Source organism: Mus caroli, unplaced genomic scaffold (genome assembly GCF_978045245.1).
Source record: "Mus caroli unplaced genomic scaffold, Mus_caroli_1 scaffold_6, whole genome shotgun sequence".
In the NCBI taxonomy this organism is placed as follows: domain Eukaryota; kingdom Metazoa; phylum Chordata; class Mammalia; order Rodentia; family Muridae; genus Mus; species Mus caroli.
Genome location: NW_028227261.1, coordinates 9,646,573 through 9,664,215, shown reverse-complemented (window position 1 = coordinate 9,664,215; position 17,643 = coordinate 9,646,573). Strand labels below are relative to the sequence as shown.

The 17,643-nt window shown below is 36.6% G+C and overlaps 2 protein-coding genes across 6 annotated transcripts in view; one reads left to right on the top strand and one right to left on the bottom strand.

Moving 5' to 3' along the window:
- LOC110287984 (uncharacterized) overlaps positions 1 to 17,643 on the bottom strand; it is a 517,828-nt gene that overhangs the window by 360,639 nt on the left and 139,546 nt on the right. The gene's annotated exons all lie outside the window — the stretch shown is intronic.
- LOC147004080 (uncharacterized) lies at positions 8,616 to 14,613 on the top strand. Of its 5 annotated transcripts, XM_085838637.1 has the most exons (5): positions 8,616 to 8,645; positions 12,030 to 12,156; positions 12,611 to 13,300; positions 13,553 to 13,802; positions 13,965 to 14,613. In XM_085838637.1, the coding sequence occupies exons 1-5, from the start codon at positions 8,616 to 8,618 to the stop codon at positions 14,611 to 14,613; spliced, it is 1,746 nt and encodes a 581-aa protein (XP_085694763.1). The 5 variants fall into 5 exon arrangements, with proteins under 5 accessions (XP_085694763.1, XP_085694761.1, XP_085694762.1 ...); XM_085838635.1 differs by having other exon boundaries at positions 12,611 to 12,850; positions 13,001 to 14,613; XM_085838636.1 differs by having other exon boundaries at positions 13,637 to 14,613.

Here is a 17,643-nt window from a genome sequence, read left to right as displayed (position 1 = left end):
GAAAGCATCATTAGGCTATGGTTGTGACAAGGGCAATTTATACATAGAGCAAATGTCAGCAGTAGATTCTCTCCTAGGGCCTGTGACCTTCCTTATGAATTTTCAGGCAGATTTTCACTGTATCCTATGTATTTTTTTTTCTTGTGGACCTTGAACCATAAAACCTTATATTACCCACAGATATTCTTGCTAGTATCATAAAAATTTCCATGTCTTGTCTGGCAGATTCCGATTGTAGAAAGCAGGTTGCAAACCTGAGTATGATATTGATAACTCTGCTTCCTGCCCCAATTTGCCTAGCAGTTTTTGTTACTTTGAAAATTACCGCCACGGTTTGTAAGATGTCTGCTGAGAGTGAATGGTCTGATATGAGGTGGTTTTCTCCAGAAGGTCTACTTGCTTTCTGAATCACGTATTCTCTCCACTCTAAATGTTTTCCTGTCCTTGACCTGTGTTCTTATTGATGTTCTGGGTTGCATTAGTCCCAATTAGAGTGGAATAATTATTGTTGACCTTCTCTGTCCTGTTTGCTTTAGTTTTGAGTCTGCTTGCCTTATTTCTGAGGTATGTTTCTTATATTCTTGAGAGCTTTTATACTGAGCAGTGTCTACTTTTTACCACAGGGCTGTATAAGTAAGTTTCATTTTCCTACCATCACTGTAATTTGGGAGGATTCCTGCGTACATCTATTAACCTAGGCCTAGTCATGTAAGCTTCTACTCTCCATACAGTATTATCTAGGCCTGGTGTGTTTTCAGCCTCTGAAATTTGCTGCTGAATAAGCTCCCCCTTTCTTATTCCTTCTCAATGCTTACCTGGCTGATTCAATTCTGTTTTTCCACCTCACACTCCTTTCCCAGCTGAGTTCTCTCAGACCCAGAATTGTTCCACTAGGCCTTAAATTAACTGTTGAAAATTTTTGTAATCCTTTGGCTCCTCTTTCTCCTGCTCATTCTGTCTTTGCCCATGCCTAGCATGTTCTATCTTCAATCTGCCTCTGTAAAACTCTCCCAGTAAAACTGTGTCCTTCTCCCTCTCTGTGGCTCTACTCTCTCAACTGCAGCCCATGCACTCTACTGTATTCCTTTATTATTCTCTTCTTCCTGTACTGTCTTTCTCTGTCTCAAGTAACTTCTCTTTGCACTCTCATTACAGCAAAGTTGGGCATATCCTAGTCTGTCAGATCTTTCTCTGATATTCCATATTTTCTGTCATTCAATTAGACATTGCTTTCAAACATGGGTGTGTTTGTTCTTCTATATATAAACTGTACTTTTGTTATTTTGGATTAAAGTGAATACTACCCAGTGTGATGTCAGTTTAGTTCTATACAATTTCTTCTTTCTTAAATTAAAACCAAGATCCACATATACTACTCTTCAGTATGAATATATCTGTTTCATTTTTTCTGACTTCTACTAGGGACTTTATTATAATGTCCTTTGAAGATCGGTTGATGACATTCTGTTCTTTATGAGATTATGTTCCTTAGGATTTTTAATCTGGAAGATTTTGCTGGCAGTGTAGGTGGTAAAGCATGGTTCACTTTGTTCTCAATTCTGTGTGTGGGATAGAGCTTTACTGTGTTGTATATGAGGAATACTTACTAGTTCCCTTCTATTTATTCATTCTTACCAAGAAATTTCTTATTTCCTATGACCTCATGAAAAATGTCTGCATTATTTTTTTTTGTATTGTTTTGTTATGTTTTTGTTTTTGTTTTTGAGACAGGGTTTTTCTGCGTAGCCCTGGCTGTCCTGGGAAGACCAGGCTGACCTTGAATTTAGAAATCCGCCTGCCTCTGCCTCCCAAGGGCTGAGATTAACAGTGAGTGCCACCATGCCTGGATGCCTTATTCTTTTGTGCATAATTTCATCAGTTCATTTTCTAAGTAGGTTTTTTGTTTGTTTGTTTGTTTGGTTTCTTTTTGCTGTTGTTGTTTGGTTTTATGAGACAGGGTTTCTCTGCAGTCCTGGCTGTCCTGGAACTCACTCCATAGACCAGGCTGGCCTCAAACTCAGAAATCCACCTACCTCTACCTCCCAAATGCTGGGATTAAAGGCGTGCTCCACCACTGCCCGGCTCTAAGTAGGTTTTTGACTAAAAAACATGTCCTAATGAATTACTACATTCAAATTTACTTTATATACTGTCAATACTAGTAGTCACTTACTTTGGATTGCCAGTTATTTTCTCTCAGGGCTTGAAAAATATTATTCCATTCACTCTTGATTCTAATCTATGTGTAAATATTTATTAGTATTGTATGCTACTGTAATATTGCAACATTGATTGTAATGGACAGGACAAGACGATAAGAAAAGAGATGTACATTGTTATAGCACTTCGATGTGACAAAAGCCAGAAACATCTGGGAGTAGAGAAAGCCAATCTGTAATAGCCTTCCCTAGGGAATGCTAAGCTAGAATGCTATGTTCTTGTACTCAAGAGTCCCAGGGTCTGAACACACTACACATTACTATTATAGTTTGTCCACTTTCAAAATATTGGGATGAAAGAAGTGATAGTAAAAATGGACTGGAAGGCTGATAAGGACAGAATAAAGACTGTTCAGAATCAGATGTGAATTTGAGGAAATGCCAGTGTCAAGTTTTAAAGTCAAAGCCTTAGTGTTCCTATCAACTTCTTGGTGGCTGTGAAACCATGGGTTATTCTTTCCATCCTAGAATGAGCTCTTGTTCAGTCTCCATGAGATGGAAGATGTACTTTTCCTGTTATACACATAGACTAAATAATTCCATGATATACATTCATTCCATGTTTTTATTATTGTTGAAACTAAGGCCCAACATCTCTTACTGGGGCAGAAATTTAGGATCTGTTGCTGTAAAGTTGACAATACTCAGCCTGTATGTCACAGGCAGGATTCATAAAGTGACATGCTCTGCAAAAATGTCCTGATTATTCCCTGAATATTTATGCATTCCTATGCCTACTTTTTCTAGCCCACTTGATGTTGTCTTCAAATGCCTGGGTTGTAGAGATTTACATATTGTGAATTTAGGACAGCATTATATTTTTCTCCGTATCTACATTTCTGTTGTACATAAATTCTTCTTACCACTCAATTTTCCATCACATGAATTAGGGATTATCTACATTTTTTATGCATATTACAGCTGTTAGAATATTTACAGGGAAACATTCTGGTAGAGTATTTGTATTATCTGGTTTCTTTGCTATTGCAGATATTACAAAGCCCCTAAAGATTTCTTTAATCTCTGCTATCTAATTCTCCTGGTGCTAGCATTTTCAGGTGAATGGTGTTTGTACAAAATTAGTGTGGAGGCTTTGCACATCCTTGTCTCTCTAGTTAGTAGGATAGAATGATGATAGATGTCTTCAGTTTCTGTAGTGATAGAATTAGGATGATGGCTATGATGTTCATTAGACTCAGTGATTTTCTTGCTCTTTTTTAAAAAAAAGATTTATTTATTTCATGTATGTGTGTGCACTGTCACTGTCTTCAGACACACCAAAAGAGGACATAAGATCCCATTAAAGATGTTTATGAACCACCATGTGGTTGCTGGGAATTGAACTCAGGACCTCTGAGTGATGTTCTTTCTCTTCCACATTCTTCAGAGCTTTCATAGTGATCCACTATGATATTTTGTAGGCCTTTTGTAGATATAATGACATGATTGAGAGCCTTCTCTCACTGATTGTATGTACTTTGTGCCTTGAGTTATTTGGTTTGTGCTTCTTGAAACAGTATTGCATCTATGGCATGAAATCAAGTGGAGTTCATTTTCTATATCCATTATAGAGAATTTTATTATTTTATTCATGCATATTTCTATGGTCATTTGCTTTTGCATCCCGGTACAGACAGCTTTGTGTGATGACTGCACCACATTCCCTTTCTTTCTGTATTCTGTAATATTCTCTGTGTAAGATGATTGTGGGATTTTCTAACAAAATTTGTGAATTCAGTGCTGCACCTATTTAGTTCTCAGACAGTGTTAGAAGACACTCTGCAGGTCTGGGTTTCCACACTTGCTTAATGCCTGCCTAGTGTTAGGACATAGACAGTTTTCTTGTTCACTTCTTCCTAGGATATCATTGTTTTCCCTGTTAGTTCCCATTAATTGTGTATGACTTTCTACAGCATTCCATCATCTGCTATGCCCCAGTTTCAATGTAAACTAATGAGGCACCAAGACAACAGGACACACATAGAACATAGATATACTGTATCTACCTGGGAGAATGAAATGTAATCTCCTCAAAGGATTAGGTATTGTATTCTAGTATGATGTCTAATGAAACACCATTCAACTCTAGGCATCATTCATGGTAGGAACTAGCCATTTGTCCTCGACTCTAGTCCCAGGAAGATAAGTTCTCAATAACAACCCTGATAATAGTGTTTTACAGCCTGGATGCATATGCTTTGTGTTTATGCCAGGTGCCCACTGAAGTCAGAAAGAGTCCTCAGATTATACTTATATTCCTTACTACACTAAATATGTCACTCCATGCTCTCATGTCTGTAGAAGTGTCGACAAGATTCTTTGTATCATCTTGCATTTAATGTCCTTTTATGTGGTTTATTATTGTCTATTACGTAGTTGTAGTAATTTCATTTTTGTATTTTTCAAACCCTGTTGTGAAACTTCAAGAAGAGTTCCAATATTTGAAACTGGGAGAGGAAAAAGAAAAAGAATGAGTTCTCTCGTAAACACTCCACAGGTCAGTGTGCTGTCCACATTTCTTTGAAAACTCCGTTTTCATTCAAACCATTCCATAGTTCTGTAATCTACATGTGGTCATGTTATCTATAAGGATTTTTTTCTATGCTCTTCATTTTCTTCTGGGATGAGGAGTATTTAACAGTTTGGTCTTTTCACATATATAATACCATTATATTTTCTGTGCAATTTCCATGGACTGAAGACCTGCAAATCTCAAAGGTAATCTATTGTAAATGATGCTCAAAAAATATATCGATTACGAATTTCCACTTTGGATTGAGTTTTGTCCTTTTATATTAGTGTGGAAGGAAGGTCTCATGTGTAACTTAATTTGCTTTGGGGTTCCTGTGCTCAGTCTGATGGTTATTTGCAAGCACCACAAATGCATTTGTATTGGTCAGACTGTGGCATAGCCTCAGGGGATAGCTCTACCAGGCTCCTATCAGCAAGTGCATCTTGGCATCTGTAATAGTGTCTGGGGTTGGTGTCTGAAGATTGGATGGATCCATAGGTGGGGCAGTCTCTTGATGGCCATTTCTTCAGTTTCTGATCCATTCTTTGTCCCTGCATTTCCTTTAGAAAGGAACCATTCTGGGTTAAAAATCTTGAGATGGGTGGATGGCCCTTTTCTTCAACTGTGGTCCTTGCCTATGCACTGGATATGGTCTCTACAGGTTCAGAACCCCCTTTGTTGGGTATTTCAGCTAATGTCATCACACTTGGGTCCTGGGGAACTCTTGCTTTCCTGGCATCTGGGACTTTCTATTGGCTACACCCAGTTCCACACCCCGCAGTGCTACACACCTCCATTCAATTTTCTGACTCTCTGTACTTCTCCCCTGTCTCCTCCCACTCCTGATACTCCCTCCACCCCATTTCTGTCCCCTCCTCCCCATCCCCGTCCCTCCCTCCCTTTACTTCCCTTTATAATTTTTCTCCTAAGTAAGACTGAAGCATCCACAGTCCTTGTTAAGTTTCATATGGTTTCATATTGTCTGTGAGTTGTATCTTGGGTATTCCAAGCTTTGGGGCTAATATCCACTTATCAGTGACTGCATACAATGTGTATCCTTCTTAGGATGACATTTTCTAGTTCCGTCCACCTGCCTACAAATTTAATGAAGTCATTTTTTTTTAAATAGCTGAGTGGTACCCCTTTCTGTAAATGTACCACATTATCTGTATCAATTCCCGTGTTAAAGGACATCTGGGTTGTTTCCAGCTCCTGGCTATTATAAAGAAATCTCCTTTGAACATATTGGAGCATGCATACTTGTCATATGTTGGATCATCTTTTGGATATATGCTTATGATTGGTATAGCTGGATCCTCAAGTAGACTATTTCCAATTTTCTGAGGAACCACCAGACTGTTTTCCAGAGTGGTCATACCAGCTTGCAACAAATCCCACCAGCAATGGAGCAGCATTATCTTCCCCTTTCTCCACATCCTAACCAGCATCTACTGTTACCTGAGTTTTGATCTATTTGCATTTCCCTGATGACTAAGAATGTCATTTCTTTAGGTGCTTCTCAGCCATTCAAGATTCCTCAGTTGAGAATACTTTGTCTCTGTATCCTATTCTTTTTTTGTTGTTGGTTTTTGTTTTGTTTTCTTTTCTTTTCTTTTAAAGACAGTGTTTCTCTGTATAGGCCTGGCTGTCCTGGAACTCACTCTGTAGACCAGGCTGGCCTTGAACTTAGAAATCTGCCTGCCTCTGCCTCCCAAGTGCTAGAGGATTAAAGGGCTGTGCCACTACTTTTGGCCTTTAAGTCATTCTTGTATTTGGTCTTCCATACTCTATTTCTTTGTTCTAGAATAGTAGAAACATTACAATCCCAACTGAGTATTTTAGACTAGAGTCAGGCTGTTGACACCCAATTGTAGACAATATAGTTACAGGGTTCATATTTGAGCAAAACTGACCCCTGTAGAATTTGGAAGGGTAGTTTTACTAAACATGACTTTACTATCTGAGATGTGTCACTTGGATCATTCTTGTTATCAAAAAACTGTTCTTAAAAATATATTCCTGCTGGGCATGGTGGCACACACCTTTAATCCCAGCACTTGGGAGGCAGAGGCAGGTAGATTTCTGAGTTCGAGGCCAGCCTGTTCTATAGAGTGAGTTCCAGGACAGCCAAGGCTACACAGAGAAACCCTGTCTCGAAAAACAAAAGGAAAAAAAAAATTCCTGCATCTAGACCTCAAATGTATACATTACAATAACTAAATGTATGCTGTGAGACCATTATGTCATGTACTTTTACTGAGAGGAGAGAACACAATATAGATAGACTATGATGATTTTAGATGATATCATTTCTTAAAATGGCCTCATAGTTCCCATGACCTAACATACATCCTGTTCTTGATTAGGTTTCAGAATATGACATGAATTCTCTCTCTGAAAGGCAACCTTAAATCCAGTCAGAATATCTTTTACTGTAATTGGTTCTTGTCGCCTGCTTTCATAAAGCACCATGTTCAAGGAAACTAATAGAAGAAAAAGACTACTTTGGGTCATGCTTCCAGAAGATAGCCATCAACCATGGCAGGGAGGACAGATAGAACATTGCCATGTTGTTGAAATAGAAAGGTGAAAGATCACATCCTCAACCCCAGTCACTAAAGAGGAAGAGAGAATTAAGATGGCTTGGATCTATTCTCTTTTCTCATAGCCAACCCCCAGTGTTATACTTTTTTCAGCAATGTTCCAACAACTAAATTCCTCTAAACATTGCGACCAACTGAGGATTCGACTTTAAAAATATTATCCAATAGGAGATTTATTCATTCATACCTATATAATCAGTCTTCTAATATCCTTGTACTTGTTAAATTGATTTTGATATGAATGTAGAAAACAAAGTTCTCATTTTTTGTTTGGGTTTCCTGTTTGTTTGTAAAACAGGGTCCCACACTCTAGTCCTAACTTTCATGTGTCCTGATATAGAGACCAGAATGGCTTTTAGGTCACATAAATCTGATTGCTCGAGCCTCCTGACAGCTAGGATGAAAGACCTACCCCACTGTATCAGGCTTGAATTAAACTTTTATTTTTCAATATCTCTGCTGACATGCAACAAGTATTTTGTTCCTCTCTGTGATGTATGACTTCCTCGACTGAGCCAGCTCCTTCAGTTTCATTGACAGGCTGATTTTTTGTTTGTTTGTTTGAATGCTGTATCTTCATATATTGGCCCTCTACTGAGTTACCATTAGGCTTACAGAGTTCATTTCCTGTTTCATTTCAGATTGAGCATGCCTTAGATTTTTATACCTCTGGATACAATGTTCACATCCTGCATTATCATAAATATTCCTTTAGCCACTCATAGGAGTTCTCTGGTCTTTCATTAAGTTTGTTTCTGCCTTCTTTGAGTTCCTGTGCTTGGTCCCTCTTTATGTCATTTGACCACACTGAATGGTGTTCAGAGTATATTTTGACTTCTGTCTCTTGAGTTTGTTTCATAATTCATTTTGTCATGAGTATTGCTATTGTATTAGTGATTTGGGTAGGGAAATTTTATTAACATTGTCATATTGCTTTAGCTACAGGCTCTCAATTTTCTTTTACTATGTGTCATTTAGGTCAGGTGGCAGGGATTTCCATATTAGGTGTTATGAATAAGCTTTGAGAATCTAGGTTGGTGGGCAGGAACTAGGTTACAGGTACACTCTAAATATATCATTACTTGCTTTCATGGCTGTACAAACGTTGTCAAGATTCCTGGTATCATTTTGCATTTAATTTTTTAAAAATATGGTTTAGCATTTTCTGTAATGGAGTTGTATTTATTTCATCTTTGAATCGTTCAATTCTTGATATGAAATTTCAAGAAGAATTCAATCTTTGTTCTTCAGACAGAACCTGGGAGAAGTTCAACAAAAAGAATGAGTGTGTCTCTGCTAAACATGCCACAGGTCAGTGTCCTTTCCACATTTCTTTTTAAAAAAAAAAAAAAACAACTTTTTATTCAAATCATCCAAATGTTTTATTCTCCACATATGGAATATTATCTAAAGGGTTTATTTTTTACGATCTTTATTTTCTTCTGTAATAGTGAAAATTTAATGTTCTGGTCTTTCATGTATACATCATCTTTATATTTTAACTTGATTTTATATTGTGAGGACATATAATTCCCTTGGACTAGATACCTGCATGTTTCAAAAAGGATCTATTGGAATGATGCTCAAAGAACATATTGATGGATATTTTCTATGTTGATTAAGTTCTGTCCTTTTGTATTAGTGTGAAGTAAGGTCTCTTGTGCTACATAAATGGCATTTCAGGGAAGGTCAGGTTTCTAGCTTGTGAATGAGGATATAGAAATTCACATCACTAAAGAAGATATGAAAGAGTAGAATTTGTAGAAGGTAAAATTATAAGAGATCCACTGTTTTGAATCCTAATAGTAAATATATTATTAGCTCCCTAGGGTCACAGATGATGGAAGGAAAATGTCTTTCTTTTACCATTACTGTGATTGTGAGCTGATACAGACTTCAGTATTCTCACAACTCTTTTTTCACACCTCATGTCACTCAGTAATCACAGTTGACACCTGAAATCTATTTGTCTCAAGAGAGACACTGTCCCTGTGGAAAATTCTCAATATAGAAATTGTTATTTTCCTTTCTTTTTGGTTTCAGAAATAACTTTAAGTCCCATTTTCTTCATCTTTGTATTTTATCACATGAACTATATTAGTAAAATTTTCTAGAGAGGATAGCTATGGTGCTGTACATAAACCATCAATTTACAAACATAAATGAATGTCCTTTCTTTTTTTTTTCTTTTTTTTTTTTTTTCGAGACAGGGTTTCTCTGTGTAGCCTTGGCTGTCTTGGAACTCACTCTGTAGACCAGGCTGGCCTCGAACTCAGAAATCCCCCTGCCTGGGTACCTCCCGAGTGCTGAGATTAAAGGCGCGTGCCACCATGCCGGGTAGGAATGTCCTTTCTTATTTTTTGTCTATTTTTCTTTAGAAGTGAAAGGCTTGATATAATCTATGCTAATCTGCTTCAGCCAAGCTGTGCATTACATAGGGAAAACTGAAGGGTTGTGGCAATGTTTCGATTTTTCATTACAATACTATCTTCTTTAAGTACATAAGTGTATATCTGAATGTTTTTTATTTACACTGAATGATACATTATGCCCCTAAAACCATGAGTACAGCCCCAAACGCTTTGGGACTGAATTAAGGCATAATAGTGAGCTGCAATATATTTAGAGAGAATTAGATTAGTTTTTAAAGTAGAAACAGCAAGTACCCTTTACCCTTTAATTATTTGTTCATGTCGCAGGGTTACATTTTTCTCAAAAAAAAGGCATATTTGCAATAAAGACAATATATAGTCTGTATATTATAATTTTTGATAAACAAAGGTAGAATTACAAATCATACTTCTCTATGAAAGATGCAATTCTTATATACATATGGCTAAATTCTGAAGAAAAAAATATAATTAGAAGATTGAAATTTTCAGTTAAGTTAATACAGTGATGAATAAGTCATTAAATTTTAATGAATATTTAGTATAATTCTCCCTGAATTTAAAAACACAATTTGATCAAGAAATGATTATACTTCATTGGAATGCATTGTCACATATGTTATGTGCTTATACATACATATCTAATCATTTTATAGTGAAAGACCATATGGTATTATTGAAATTGTTATTATGCAATTTGATTATGCCAACATATGTAAAATGTTAAATAATTTTAAAGCTCCCTAATACTGTTTTTTTTTCTATTTTATGATTTTGAATATATTTTCATAAAATAATTTCCAAAACCATTTGATTTTCTGTGTCATGGAACGTTCAGTGTATGATGCAGTTCTATTGTGCTTAATGAAAAAGCTTAGTCATTTAGTCCATCTATTATTTCTGCATTTTGTATTCTACCTGTTTCTTCTAGAACGTGTGTAGCATTGAACTTAGACCTCAGATTGTCAAATGGACATATTGTAATACAGACGTGAGATACAGCTGCACATAAGACTAAGCTGGTGTCCATATTTGAATAAAGTGGACATTGTAAAATTTGAAAGCATATTTTTTTTATCATAACTTGACTATCTCTAATGGGACACTGAGATTCTGTTTAATATCAATCCATATATCATAAAGCTACATTACTGCATCTAGACATCAAAAGTACATGTTATATTCTATAAATGCTTACTGCTTTTGAAATTATATCATGCATTCTCAGAGATAAAGAAATATAAGGAAGTTTATTAGTAGTCTAGAAAGTTTCTTTGAATAAAGTTAATTTCTCTTCAATATACGTTGCTTACATTTGCCTGAATGTATGCATATGTGCTATGTATTTCTCCTGTCAGTAGTGTTCAGAAAAGATCATTGGATTTTTAACAAACTGGGTTTAACAATCTACTGCTTAGTGCCACGTGGTGCTGGGAGTCAAATTTCATAATAGATGACATTAAAAGACAGTATATCATCCAAACTGCACATCAAAAGTTTTGAAAAGAATGATGGTGGCAAATCTTTCATGTGCTGTGAAGGTCTCAGTAAATCACAGAAAATTCATGAAGACAAGAGCCTTTCTTTTTTCTTTTTTCTTTTTCTTTTTTTTTCTTTTCTTAATTAGAGAGCCTTTCTAAATGTGAGCATTTTAGTAAGTCATTCTATAGATTGTCTATGGAAGAGCAGCAATTCGTATCTATAGACACATTTCCATAGCACTTTTAGAAAACATTTGTTCTTCATATTTTCCTTCCTAATCTGCATCAAAAAGGATATCTTTTTAAAAATTTATTTATTATTATATCTAAATACACTGTAGCTTTATTCAGATGCACCAGACGAGGGCATAGGATCTCATTATGGATGGTTGTGAGCCACCATGTATTTGCTGAGATTTGAACTCAGGACCTTTGTAAGAGCAGGCGGGACTCTTAACCACTGAGCCATCTCTCCAGCCCCAAAAAGGATATCTTTTCTTTTCTTTTCTTTTCTTTTCTTTTCTTTTCTTTTCTTTTCTTTTCTTTTCTTTTCTTTTCCTTTCTTAAGATTTATTTATTTATTATATGTAAGTACACTGTAGCTGTCTTCAGACACTCCAGAAGAGGGTGTTAGATCTAGTTACAGATGGTAGTGAGCCACCATGTGGTTACAGGGATTTGAACTCATGACCTTTGGAAAAGCAGTCAGTGCTCTTAACCGCTGAGCCATCTCACCAGCCCCCCAAAAGGGTATCTTAATTAGTTTTTTTGTAAAGTAAAAAAGTATTTTTGTCCAGTATCAGATAGGTAGTTTTCTATTCCAGGGTCTGTTAACCTTCAAGGACGTGGCCTTGGACTTCTCACTGGAGGAATGGGAATGTCTCAGTTTTGCTCAGAGGTCATTGTACATGGATGTGATGTTGGAGAATTACAACAATCTGTTGTTTGTGGGTAAGAATGAACTTCTTGTAGAATTCCCGTTTCTTTCTTTGAGTTTTCCTACTATGTGTTTATGTAAATGCTCTGAGATATCCACATGGCCTTCCCTTCAGTCTCTTTTCCATTCTTTATCCCTCTTTTTCCTTAAGACAGGAGCAATTCTGGGTCATTATATTTGAGGAGGGTATGCTGTCCAATTTGAAAATAACATTTAGCAGGCTATTATCATTTCCAGACATTTGATATAAATCATATTTGGGGTTCTTCTTAGGATACATGTAATGATTCGAGAGAGAGAGAGAGAGAGAGAGAGAGAGAGAGAGAGAGGAAAACCTCTCTTGAGAGTAGGAATCCATGAGATCACTGATTATTGAGTCCCTTACTCCTCATATAAGTAATTCATGTCAACTCTAATTGCCTTTATTTTTCATTCGTTGTTTTTTTTTTGTTTTTTTTTTTTTTTCAGAAAATCATTGCATACATGGAAAGTATGAGAAGGTCATGGATCAAGACAGCCAGTACATTGTTCTTGAACACATGAATATTCAAGAGAAGTCTTCTAAATGGAACAAGCTTAGCAGTGTGATTCTAGAATCCTCCTATTATACACCTCACAAATGTACTGAATGGGACAAATGCTTTTCCCAAAAATCCTATCTTAATATTCATCAGAAAATTCATGCAGGAGAGAAACCTTACAAATGCAGTGAATGTGACAAATGCTTTACCGAAAAAGGCAGTCTGAGAATTCATCAGAGAATTCATACAGGAGAGAAACCTTACAAATGCAGTGAATGTGACAAATGCTTTACTAAAAAAGGCAGTCTGAGAATTCATCAGAGAATTCATAAAGGAGAGAAACCTTACAAATGTAGTGAATGTGACAAATGCTTTACTCAAATATCCCATCTTAATATTCATCAGAGAATTCATACAGGAAAGAAACCTTATAAATGCAGTGAATGTGACAAATGCTTTACTGAAAAAGGCAAACTGAGAAGGCATCAGAGAATTCATACAGGAGAGAAACCTTACAAATGCAGTGAATGTGACAAATGCTTTACCGAAAAAGGCAGGCTGAGAATTCATCAGAGAATTCATACAGGAGAGAAACCTTACGAATGCAGTGAATGTGACAAATGCTTTACCCAAAAATGTATTTTGAGATATCATCAGAGAATTCATACAGAAGAGAAACCTTACCAATGCGATGAATGTGACAAATGCTTTACTGAAAAAGGCAGTCTGAGAACTCATCAGAGAAGTCATACAGGAGAGAAACCTTACAAATGTAGTGAATGTGACAAATGCTTTATTGACAAATACAGTCTGAGAAGGCATAAGAGAATTCATACAGGAAAGAAGCCTTACAAATGCAGTGAATGTGACAAATGCTTTACTATAAAAGGCCATCAGAGAATTCATCAGAGAATTCATACAGGAGAGAAACCTTACAAATGCATTGAGTGTGACAAATGCTTTACTGTAAAAGGCAATCTGAGAATTCATCAGAGAATTCATACAGGAGAGAAACCTTACAAATGTAGTGAATGTGACAAATGCTTTACCCAAAAATACTATGTTAATATTCATCAGAGAATTCATAAAGGAGAGAAACCTTACAAATGTAGTGAATGTGACAAATGCTTTACCCAAAAATACCATCTTAATATTCATCAGAGAATTCATAAAGGAGAGAAACCTTACAAATGCAGTGAATGTGACAAATGCTTTACTGAAAAAGGCAATCTGAGATTTCATCAGAGAAATCATACAGGAGAGAAACCTTACAAATGCCGTGAATGTGACAAATGCTTTACTAGAAAAGGCAGTCTGAGAATTCATCAGAAAATTCATACAGGAGAGAAACCTTACAAATGCAGTGAATGTGACAAATCTTTCACTGAAAAAGGCCATCTGAGAATTCATCAGAGAATTCATACAGGAGAGAAACCTTACAAATGCAGTGAATGTGACAAATGCTTTACCCAGAAATTTATTTTGAGATCTCATCAGAGAATTCATACAGGAGAGAAACCTTATAAATGCAGTGAATGTGACAAATCCTTTACTTTGAAAGGCAGTCTGAGGATTCATCAGAGAATTCATACAGGAGAGAAACCTTACAAATGCAGTGAATGTGACAAATGCTTTACTGTAAAAGGCAGTCTGAGAACTCATCAGAGAATTCATGCAGGAGAGAAACCTTACAAATGCAGTGAATGTGACAAATCCTTTACTTTGAAAGGCAGTCTGAGGATTCATCAGAGAATTCATACAGGAGAGAAACCTTATAAATGCAGTGAATGTGACAAATGCTTTACTGAAAAAGGCAGTCTGAGAACTCATCAGAGAATTCATACAGGAGAGAAACCTTACAAATGCAGTGAATGTGACAAATGCTTTACCAAAAAATCCCATCTTAAATATCATCAGAAAATTCATACAGGAGAGAAACCTTACAAATAGTTTGTATGTGACAAATACAGTACTCACAATGTCAGTCTGAGAAATCATGAATTTTTTCATATAGTAGAGAATATTTATAAATGAAGTGAACGAGACAATCCTTTACCAAGATACATCATCTTAAAATTCATTAGAGAATACTTAGAGAAGACAAACTTTTCAAATATATTGTAGGTATTAATCCTTTCCTTTTGGCCTAGTTCCTAGACTGTAACAGTGAATACTTACAGGCTAGAAAATTAACGCATGCATTGTATGAAGAAATATCTTTGACTTCACTTCAGGATAGAGAGAACATCTAAGAACTTTTTAAGGGAAAGTATTTCTGTTGGGGAAAATGTGGCATATGTTTTATTCACGGTGTATTCTTGACAACACTTGAGGCTCCACACTAGAGAATTAGTATGATTATGAAAATCTTATGAAAACTTTCATGCAATGTTCAAATCTTAGATAATGTCAACTATTTATGCAGGGGGAAACTCTGAACATGTGAAAATGTAGAAAGCTTTTCATGACACAAGTTTTTTTTTTACTTGTTCACCCTCAAATATTACAAGATGAAGACAAGTTGGAAGTCAGAAGATAGTATTGTGTAACACTTTCATTGAGACAGAAATAATCCATTACAAAAAGGAAACTATGTAAGGTATTTAATGCAATCCTCAAAATATCTAGTAAAACTGATAACATTCTGTATATTTAATTTAAATGATCCAATTAAGAAAACTTATACTGAGCCGGGCGTGGTGGCGCACGCCTTTAATCCCAGCACTCGGGAGGCAGAGGCAGGAGGATTTCTGAGTTCGAGGCCAGCCTGGTCTACAGAGTGAGTTCCAGGACAGCCAGGGCTACCCAGAGAAACCCTGTCTCGAAAAAGAAAAAAAAAAAAAAAAAAACCAAAAAAAAAAATTAAGAAAAGTTATACTTAAAAGAGTATCTGGCAAACTGAGCCACTCAGACTGCATATTCTTTATCCTATAAATATGCTTATAGATGTGAAGTGTGCTTCGAGTATCCAGTAATCATAATTCTTCTCAAATGCTTGTTAGGATAACAAGTGACTCTGAGTTTCTTGTGATCTGGTCAACAACTCCTTTCCTATTGTCCTGTAACTAACTCCAATAAAGCTGAAAGAATCTACAAGTTTGCTTTGGTTGTTTTTAACTTGCACTTGGGATACTCAGATGAATATATGTAGCATCTTCCCAGGAAATGCCTCACATAAAACATATGGAGAAGTCATGAATATTTTTGCAAATCTATATCATAAAGTTAATAGTAATGATTTTCAACTGGTGGATGACAATCTCTTTGGGATGTAATGACCCTGTCATAGTGGTTGCTTAAAAGCATAGGAAAACACATTTTTCCAATTGTCTTAAAACTGAGAAATCATTCATTGAACTGCAGGGTAGTCTGCCCACCTAAAAATAATTTGAATTCAATGTCTGTGTTTAGCATTAAAAGAGTTAGAAACACTGTTTTACATATGGTGATTTGTGTTAACTGAAATAGGTAAAATTCAGTTCAATGTTCCAGGCAAGTATTACTAGGTTAAGATAAAAAGGCTCAAAAAAGGAAATATGTAGATGCCCTCAGAGCCTCAGAAATAATTCTTGAATTCAAGGAAGTATGAGAGAAAAATATAGAAAAATACATGAAAGCATGGCTTCATAGATTTCAAGGATACTGGCCCTTGATTTCAGATGATCATTAGTATCTGCCAATTGCTTCATCAGGGATGTTGAAACTCACATACCAGGCAAATGAAAATTAGGTGGCTTGAGTAGCTCTTACTAGTCTGGAAATTGCAACCAGTTGGACAGTCTCTTGATTCGCATTGCACATGTTCAGTGGATTTAGGCCTCACTGCTTAATGACTGAGAGAAACTCAGAGTCACCCAGATCTGAAGTGACTTCCAGGTTCATGGAAAAATTTCTAGAAGTACACAATGAAGACACATCTTACCTTGTACCCCTCACACAATATTCATTCTATAACCATTTATACACACACTTCTTATCTATGGTACTGCAAGCATATGGTGATGGTTGACAAAATAGGTCCAGGTAGACTCTGAGTTTTGTGGAAGATAGCATGTGTATATTGATAAAGATGCAAGTCCTTGGCTTGGTATAATTAGCCATACCATGTTTGAAGAACATGGAGACAGAAGCTCACTGGACTTGGAACATTAACTATTTGTGGAAGAGCATTGTAAGGTAAATAATAAGAGCCACACTATAGGAGCCTGATGGGCATTTCTAGAACTTCCAGCGTCTAGATTTTAAGGAACCCACTAGGTCTATGTCAGTACCTTGCAGGGAAAGGAAACTTCTCTTCAGCTTCAGGACAACAGCCTGGGGATGGGAAACACATGGAGCAGGTAGAGTTATTCCTTGGTTGAAATTGATTTTGTTACAGGAGAACTCAGAAGAGGGACTGAGGGCCTGAAGGAAGAGAGTGGGATCATCAGCCCATCCCTGTCAGTAGGAGTTTGGAGCTGCATGGTGTGGAACTAGGACTAGAGAATACTTCCTGGGGTCTACACAGCCATGTGAAAATTCCCTTCCTCTGCAGTTGTCCCCTAGTTACGCCTTGGGGAAATTTTCAGTCACCAGAGCAGTGGCAGGAACTGCAAACCAGAAGACTTGGACACTCCAAGGTCACAGAAGCTGCTAGGCTAGTGGACGGACAGAAACTGGAGAATGATTGAAATCCCTTACTCTGCTGCTCATAAGAGCACTGATCCTCAAATCCTAGTGTGCATTTCATAACTGTGTTGTTAAATTGCTGACCATGTAATTGTGGTGTATCCTGATTTTTTTTTTTTTTTATTCATCTTATTGTTGCCTGGATTCTTTTTTTTTTTTTTTTTTTTTTTTTGGTTTTTCGAGACAGGGTTTCTCTGTGTAGCCCTGGCTGTCCTGGCACTCACTTTGTAGACCAGGCTGGCCTCGAACTCAGAAATCCGCCTGCCTCTGCCTCCCGAGTGCTGGGATTAAAGGCGTGCGCCACCACTCCCG

Excerpts from the sequence above, each read along its gene's own strand:
- LOC147004080 (XM_085838634.1), top strand. The coding sequence starts at position 8,616 with ATGAGTGTGTCTCTGCTAAACATGCCACAG. Across the intron at positions 8,646-12,029 it reads CTCTGCTAAACATGCCACAG|GGTCTGTTAACCTTCAAGGA; the intron begins GTCAGTGTCCTT and ends TTTCTATTCCAG. Across the intron at positions 12,157-12,610 it reads CAACAATCTGTTGTTTGTGG|AAAATCATTGCATACATGGA; the intron begins GTAAGAATGAAC and ends TTTTTTTTTCAG.